Raw genomic sequence first — 8,992 nt, 5'->3', positions numbered from 1 at the left:
AAATTAACTTTTATGCTCATGATCCAGCCATAATATTTGGTTTTTTATTAGATTGACCCACCACTTTCAAATAATTGCTATGCATCTGCAATTTATAAAATTCCATCAAATTTGGAGAATCAAATGGTTATGAACAAAGAATTGAAGTTGGAAAAAAAGACACGATTGACACTTATTACGGATAAAACGTTAAAGAGAAATATTGTTGGTTCACCTTTTAAATATCTTTATACATTTATGGTGATTGTTGTTGTCTATCTAATTAATGAATGAATGGAAGTGAAACTCATTAATCTGACTTTTTGTTAATTTTTTCCCTTCATTTTGATATTATTGTGATGAAGATTTTAAAATTAAAATTTAAAAGTGTAATATTTTGGAGAAGATGAGTTCTTTTTAGCATATTTGACTACAAAAAGTCAAAACTCCATGACAAAAATAAGTCATGACCATTGTGAGCTATGTTAGAAAACATGGTTCTACCATCATTTTTTTTTACCTTCAAATAAATGATTTAATGAAGTTGTTTCACTTTATCATTTATATACTCAAATGCAGGTATCTCATAATCCTCATCGGAATCACCCATATTTTGACCAACATTTTCACTCTCATCGGTCATAGTAACATCATCTTTTAGCTTATCTAACACATAACTCAAAATCAACATCAAAATAGTCCACATACATATTAATTACACAATTACTCTTTATACCATACTTAGTACATTTATTCATATCATCTTTATTTTTGAAAGTCCTAACACTATTATTCAAACCTTTACTAGGTAAACATATTGCAAAGAGTATCACTTACTTTCTCAACAATAACCTTTATTGAGGTATATAAAAAAAACTTCAAACATTATAATGATTAAAACATTTATGGAAAACTACTCCATCACATATATTAAAAGGGTTTAGACACAGATATTAAGTTAATCCAAGCAACGATCAACAATTATAACGTACTATGATCATACAAGTGTGTATAAACAATGATGAACATAGAGTAATAAAGTGAGTTAAGAGAAGAATTGGATTATCTATATCCCATAAGTGTATCACACGGTTACAATTTATGCACATCCAATCATCCATATATGACAAGTGCATAATCGAAGGATTCTAATTACTAGTTTTGTGGTACGATTATATAAAAGGGATGGTTATATAAAGGTGTAAGGTACCTAAGCTTAGGTGTGAAACACTAACATATTTATTTTTTAATCCATAAAATTCACGTGCCTCAAGCATTTATTCATTAAACAAAAAAATATTGAAAAATTAATATGTAAAAGGCCTCATATTTAAGCTTAACAGACAACCTTATTTTTTAATCATAAGTACATATTTGTATTTAACAAATATCTGACTTCAAAATGAATTTCCAAACAAGTCTAAATTAAGTTGGGTAGTAATTCGTTCTAGCCTTTTTGGATAACAGTTAAGCAAGCCCAAAAAACCAAAAAACCATCACCGGCCCATTAAAACAAACCCTAAAAAAACACACGACACATAAAATCTCACATCTCAAAACCTAGTTTCCCTGCCTCCTCAAAAAACCAACCTTTTCTTCAACAAACAACCTCAGAGAAAATTCCCAAAAAAAATCAGCAAAAATGAAGACAATTTTGTCATCAGAAACAATGGACATCCCAGAAAACATTGAAATCAAAGTCAAAGCCAAAGTGATTGAAGTCAAAGGACCAAGAGGAACCTTAACCAAAAACTTCAAACATCTGAATCTTGATTTCCAGCTGATTACCGATGAAGAAGGTAAGAAAAAGCTGAAAGTTGATGCTTGGTTTGGGTCCAGGAAGACGACGGCCGCCATCAGGACGGCGTTGAGCCACGTCAGCAATCTGATTATTGGTGTGACTCAAGGCTTTAGGTATAAGATGAGATTTGTGTATGCCCATTTCCCCATCAATGCCAGTATCACTAATAACAACAAGGCCATTGAGATCCGTAACTTTTTGGGTGAAAAGAAGGTATATCCATATTTCTGTATATATATATATATACATTTTTTCTGTTATTAACTTTTTATTTACATTATTTTTAGCATTTTTCTTTATACCTTTGCTGTTATATATATATATGTGTGTGTGTGTATGTAAGGTTTATTGGGTGTTTGGATTAGCTTAATGTTTGTGAATAAACCCTTAATTATTAATATATCTGGTGTAGTAGTTTTTGATAAATGTTTTAATTATTATAATATTTTAAGGTTTTTTTATTGTTTCTATATTTAATTTCTTGCTAGTTCTGTTTTTGAGACTTTGTAGCTATAATGTGTTTAATTAGGCATTTGGACAACTTAGTGTGCGTATAAAAATGATTTGAACATTGTTTTGCTTGCTGTATGTGACTGTCGGGATAGATGCTTTGAATCTTGTCGGGCATTTTAGATTTTATTTTACGTCTTAGTTAATCGATTGATCGTCTTGGAATTCAAGTGTGGTGTTATGTTATAAATTTTTGTATATTTTATGTACAGCACATAGACGTTAGAGGATCGTTGATAGTCGGGACACAGTTCATCCTCTATTTTTAGCTGTTATAGCCTTATAGGCAGGATTCAAAAGCTTAGACTTTTGAAATGGTGCTGGTCTTGTAGAGATCTAGACTTGGTTTATTCCTATCATTTTGTTTTCTTTATTGTTTATTATGCAAAGGCAGTTGTTAACTTACACCGCTGATATTTTTTTTATCCATCTATAAACAGGTGAGGAAAGTTGATTTGCTTGAGGGTGTAACTGTGGTTCGATCAGAGAAAGTTAAGGATGAACTTGTTTTGGATGGAAATGATATTGAGCTTGTGTCTCGATCTTGTGCTTTGATAAACCAGGTACTGCTTTTTTCTTGTTTCATTAGATGCCAAATGTTTGTCTATTAGCTACAAATGACTTGGCTATTATACTTCATTTTTTTGTTAGCTCGATTTGATGTTTGGATTACTGTAAAGATAGTTTGAATGTATTGTCATGGTAAAGAATGTTTTCGGGTAATACTTTTGTCAGGCGTTTATGTGCTATGCTTACAGCTACCGCAATGTCTATGTATTTTAAGCATGTCTTGTTTTACAAACCTTTTTTTTTACTGTTTTTATGGTTATGTTTTGAGAAACAGTTTTAAATTACCTTTCTGCTATGAGTAAAGTGACTTACTCTACTATTGCATGTAGCACCCCGGGCTTCTCTGAAATCATAAATTAAATGAAGAAAAAGCCCCAATGCTTGTGCTATATAATACCTAAGCCGTCAAGTGTTACAGTTCAGTCTTTGTACCTATTCCTATGACCGTTTCTGTGTCAAATCGTCGGCTACATATTAATAGTTACTAAAATTTAGTTAAATGAGTTTATGAATGTGTTTTATGTATTTGCCAAACTTGATTTTAATGTTACCACAGATTTGTGAATCTTGTGTACATAGGCAATACTATAAATTATAAATTCCTTCAGTTCAGTCTTTGTACCTATTCCTATGACTGTTTATGTGTCAAATCGTCAGCCATATATTAATAGTTACTAACAATTAGTTGAATAAGTATAAATGTGTTTTATGTATTTGCCAAACTTAATTTTAATGTTACCACAGATGTGTGAATCTTGTGTACATAAGCAATACTATAAGTATAAAGTATAAATTCTCTGCATCTGCACAAACTAACTCAATACTACATGTTTTTTTATTTAAAGCTCAATTATATTAACCAATAACATAACATAGTGGTGGTGTTAACATTTCTTTACCTTTCCCTTGTACGTGCATTAACTAATACTTTATTGTATATTTGCAGAAATGTCACGTGAAGAACAAGGATATCCGAAAGTTTCTTGATGGTATTTACGTGAGTGACAAGGCCAAAATTGAAGAGGAAGCGTAAGTCTGCTAAGTTTATCTTTCTGGTGACAGAGTTGTTTAGTTTAAGGATGATTTTAGTCTTTTTATCGAGATTTTTGATTTTGGGTATGAATTTATGTTATAAAAGATCCTGTTGGTATTATCGTTACTTATTTTTCGGGTGTTATTGTCGTTTAATTATTGCAATCGTGTTTGGATTTACGTATTTTGTGCACGTTCTGATTTTTAATCCTGTCACATTGCGTATGGTGCTGAATGTTTGTTTGTGCCTTTGTTTCTTTTCTATCTATTAGTAATTTAGTATAAAATTATTGCTGAATACAAAAAGTGATGGGGATGCTTACTGATGGTAGAAAAATGCACCTTCACTTGGTACTTCGGTAGTGTCATCGGTTGCTTTTATTGGCTTATATATACATACAGTTTTCTGCATTTGAAACTGATGCATCTATGGAAGATTGGAAGTCTCTTCTTTTATATGGTTTTGAGATTTGAGAATGCTATCATTTTACTTAATCAGCTTTAAACTTTAAAACTTCAGTATTCCTTCTTCACCAGTTGTCAACTGAAAATCAATATTCAATTTGTATCTGGCTAGCTGCTAATTTTCTACTTTTTTATAAAAAAAATGATCGAATCTGAGTATTTTGTGGTGCCCTTTCTATCTGCTACTTATGGTACATTGTGGGCACCATAAAATACCTAAATTCAGTAGATATGCTTATACACTGTTGCTGAATCTTTTATGGAGTTGATGATGTTTGGTGTCATTATGTTATCCAAATGTATTAACCCTTCCTGCTGCTTGCCTGCTACATTTTCTAATTCCTAAACCCTGGTAGCATGTAGAGTTAATACTTGATACATTTGGATAACATATGAGTGAGTAGTCTTGTTTATATTTTGTTTGGTCCATGATTATCATAGGAAACCAATACATGCGATAAAAGACAACTGTCAGGATTAAGTTTCTCTATGTTTTGCATAATACATACTTATCATTACTATTCTTTGTTGTTCTCTGTTCTTCTGAAGGTTATTTCCTGTTTTGACATGACAAAACTAGTTGTTCATTCTATAATTATGAAAACAAAGATCCAGGACAAAATAACAAGGTTTTAAAAAAATAAGCAAAACAAACCTAATATGCTCAGGAAATCAACTAAAACTGAGCATTATCTCTACTTATCTATCCTAAGGTATACAAAACAGGGCATCACTAGAATGCCTTCATTGCTATTTGTACGACATCAACATACTTGAGTCTTGGACTTCCTTCAAACTGGTATTGTTCACCGACCTTTCCCATCTTTTCTCTGCCAAAATCTTTTGAACATTTGCATCTTGTCTTCACTAGAATAACTGAATAAGGGACTTAAAGTGTGCCCGTTGCAATTTTTAAGACCAAACATTAAAACACGTTTAAAAGCTTAGTCTATTGAGACAAGGTCCACTTCTCAAAACCTAAAGAGGTCAGCTTCAATCTCTCAGTGGCAGTAACGCCCTCAAATAGGGCTGGTTGGGACAGCCCTTAGTTGAGTCACATATCAGATATGTGACAGTAGAAATCTTCGAGTATATGATTACGTGCTCTCTTTTTTTATTCAAGACTTGAAACCCTCATGATCTAGAAAAAGAGACTCCATTGAGTTCTTACCTACGTATTTTTTCTGAATGGTGGTGGAGGGATGCTGGCCCTGTTACGGAAATCCTTTCCTTATACGGAAGCAGCTGTTGGATTATTGTTGAGTGGTGGTGTTCATTAACTACCACAGTCGTGTAAATCTCAAATTGTAAGTAATGTTAATTTACTTCCTACTTACATTTTTTGCCCAAGGAAAAGCTAGAAGACGAGTAAAGTGACAAGCTGAAGCTGTAAAACCAAATTGTAAGTAAGCGAATAGAAAATTCCATATTATAGCCACCAACTCTCATATCGTCTAGACGAGAAGGCTGTAATATCTTATAGATGCATTGTTATGCTTTATTTCGTGTATACTCCTTTAAGCAAAGGGGATCAATCAAGTTTTGCTTTTTTAGCTTTTTTTTTTTTTTTGTGGGTAAGAAGGATGATTGACAAATCTACAGATCATGAAAGAGACTTGTTAATTACAAACTGTATGGGATTCCCATATGCAAACAAGATTCCCATGATAAGCCTTCGGGAAACAAGCTAGACCAATCAACCCTATTATAACTCCTACTGTCGACTAGATAAAAACACCAACTAAATGTTGAATTTGCTTCTGCCCATATCCATCACTTGGTAGTATCTCTGTTTGAGCCCCAATGATGCACCTTGCAAAGGGATGTACTTAAAGAGATACTTCAGTAAGCTGGTCAGCTGTCCGTGCTGGAGATCCTCTTGCTGTGTGTAGTGCAGCTATCCTCTAATTACACCATCAGGACAAGATTGCCTTGCAAGGGCACTCAACGATTCTGCTGAGGGGCTTCCTTCTGGAACTCATTGTGCTGATCCTGCCTTACCTTTCGTTAGGTACTTGCTTTTAGGAACTTAAATCATTTGTGCGTGCTACCCAGTGCCATTGGTTGATTTATTGGCTTATATACAGTTTTATGCATTCAAAACTGATGCATCTATGATCTCCTTTGTTAGTTGTTGAGAATGCTATCAATTACTTAATCATGCCATTTCTCCAAGACTGAGCTTTTAGACATTTTACTACTTGCCCGGCTAGATTTTTTAATTTGTAGGATCTTAGCAGTTAGGGTTAACCCATTTGGATAACATATGAGTAAGTAGATCCTTGTTTTATATTTTGTTTGGTCCATGATTATCATTGGAAACCAAGAAATGTATTAAAAGATAACCTCTGTAACAAGTACAATAAATCACTTGTTTTGATCCCCCCTTATTTTGATCCGTTTCGTGACAGTTTCGATAACGCTCATATTGCCATCTCTAATTATAATATATTGTCAGAAACATGACCTGTTTAGGGTACTTGCTAATGGTCCTGCAATCAATAATATCAAATCAAGGGGGTGGTAGAGGCTTTGGCCTCTTGGAGAAGAGACCACGGTTCAAATCCTGGATTATGGAGTAGTTTATAGATTAGTTTAAATATAGGATTTGCTGTTCAAAAAAAAAAAAAAAAATCCATATGAAAAATCACTAAAACCAAGGTTGGGGAACTCGGGACTCGACTCGGCGAGGGGGGAGTCAGTTTTTTTTTGGAGAATCGGACTCGACTCAGAGAGAAGTCGGATTGAAATTTTATATAAAAACATAAGTATTTTTGAAATTATATGTAATGAAACTTTAAAATATATTCCAAACTTCAGATTTAAACATAATTGTTTAAAAACATTTACATAATAATTCAAACTTGAAAATTAAACGTTAGATTAATTGATAAGATCACGCTTCATCATTATCTTGTCTGCATCAAAGTTGGAAAAACTCGTGACTCGGACTGGACTCGGCGAGGTGGGGAGTCAGAAGTTTATTTTGAAAACTCGGCTGATTCGGGGGAGTTTTACAACCTTGGCTAAAACACAACCTTGACTAAAACACAACCTAAAACTAAACAGTAGAATAAATAAAATAACAAAATCACTTTAAATAATAAAGAAGCTATAAACGATAAATAATCCTGATCATCTTTGTGTAAACACAGAGACATAAATCAATAGAATGGTTACAATTTAGATCCACAAACACTAAAAATTACAAGGAAGAACATCATATATCCCCCTCCTAAACATCATAATCACATATTTACTCGCTTAAACCACATAATATCATATATATCCAATCTAAACCTCAAAATTATCAAATTTACCCATCTTATTAATAAACTCATTAAATTTATAAATTAATATTAAAATTTATCATAATAAGCAATATACACATTAAATTTAAAGAGTACAATATTAATAATCATCATGATATGCATGAGGCTAAAGAAGATAGTTTAACATAAAATTAAGTCTAGCTTTAGAGGATAGGCCTCAGACATTTGTACAGATTTGATGGTCTAAGTTAGCTAGCTAGGAAAGATCGCAAACATAAATCAATTTGTATCGATATTTTTATTACATCCGCTAACACAAATATATATTCTAATGTACAGTTGACCGAGTTGACGTTTATCATTCGCACAATAACATTTATGGCTTATATAAGCTCATCCAAGTGAAACTGTATCAAGTTTGATCTTGAAGGGAGACCCTTCAGTTGATGATCAATGGTACAATGATAAAGAATACATGGTTTTTGTGGTTATATAATCATATACTTAGCGCATTAGCTAGCGTTAGACTATTTTTCTCATGCTTATGTAGATAGATTTTAATAGTCATTATAAATTTAATGAGTTGATTAATAAAATGGATAAATTTGATTGTTATAAGGTTTAGATTAGGTATATATGATATTATGCGGTTTAAGTGGGTAAATATGTGATTTTGATGTTTAGGAGGGGGATATATGATGTTCTCCCAAATTACAAAATTTCCACAATTAAGCGCGATAATACTTGCTATAAAATAAATGACATCAAGAATATCTTTGAAACAAATAAAAGATAATGAGGAATCAGAATGACGTTTGTGTACTTATCGTGTCTTGGAAGAACCAAGAAACACGATAGCACGCCAAAATTTCTTTGTTTATTTTGTGATAATCTGTTATTGATATTAGATAATCCACCATTGTAGAATCTGTGCAAGCTTAATAAAGTATAACATTTAAATTGGAAGGTGTCTATTCCAACTCAGAAGCGCCAATTTTTTTTTTTTTTTGACTAGAAAATTAGATAAGACTCAACATCTAATAGGCATAATTGCAGTTATAAAACGAGAAGGTAAGGTTTTTGATGGAATTGGAGAAGAAATTAAGCTTAGCAGAGACAATGAAATTGAACCCCTGAAAAGGAAAATTGAGCTAGAGGAAGAAAAAAAAAGCATAAATAAGGAGAAAAAGAACTAAAGAAACAACTTTTACCACCCTCTTACATAGATAGCATTTGTCATCCAAACAAGAAGACATGAAAAACTTTTTAATTTCAAAATATTATTGAATCTCAATATAGGACTGGATAATACGTATAAATTATTTGATTATCAAGTTATATATTTCAGTATGTTTTTTAATAC

The 8,992-nt window shown here is 32.2% G+C and overlaps 1 protein-coding gene and 1 non-coding gene across 2 annotated transcripts; both read left to right on the top strand.

Moving 5' to 3' along the window:
- The first annotated feature begins 1,531 nt into the window (after window positions 1–1,531).
- On the top strand, window positions 1,532–4,072 carry LOC122579024 (60S ribosomal protein L9-like). The gene is made up of 3 exons (XM_043751104.1): window positions 1,532–1,993; window positions 2,731–2,853; window positions 3,807–4,072. The coding sequence occupies exons 1-3, from the start codon at window positions 1,622–1,624 to the stop codon at window positions 3,891–3,893; spliced, it is 582 nt and encodes a 193-aa protein (XP_043607039.1). The 5' UTR covers window positions 1,532–1,621; the 3' UTR covers window positions 3,894–4,072.
- LOC122580737 lies at window positions 3,180–3,335 on the top strand. The gene has a single exon (XR_006320878.1). It is a non-coding gene; the product is annotated as a small nucleolar RNA snoR134 (small nucleolar RNA).
- Window positions 4,073–8,992: the final 4,920 nt, after the last annotated feature.

Source organism: Erigeron canadensis, chromosome 8, assembly GCF_010389155.1.
Source record: "Erigeron canadensis isolate Cc75 chromosome 8, C_canadensis_v1, whole genome shotgun sequence".
NCBI classification, from domain to species: Eukaryota; Viridiplantae; Streptophyta; class Magnoliopsida; order Asterales; family Asteraceae; genus Erigeron; species Erigeron canadensis.
This window is presented reverse-complemented; position numbering and strand designations above follow the sequence as displayed.

Excerpts from the sequence above, each read along its gene's own strand:
- LOC122579024 (XM_043751104.1), top strand. The coding sequence starts at position 1,622 with ATGAAGACAATTTTGTCATCAGAAACAATGGACATCCCAGAAAACATT. Across the intron at positions 1,994-2,730 it reads ACTTTTTGGGTGAAAAGAAG|GTGAGGAAAGTTGATTTGCT; the intron begins GTATATCCATAT and ends ATCTATAAACAG. Across the intron at positions 2,854-3,806 it reads CTTGTGCTTTGATAAACCAG|AAATGTCACGTGAAGAACAA; the intron begins GTACTGCTTTTT and ends GTATATTTGCAG.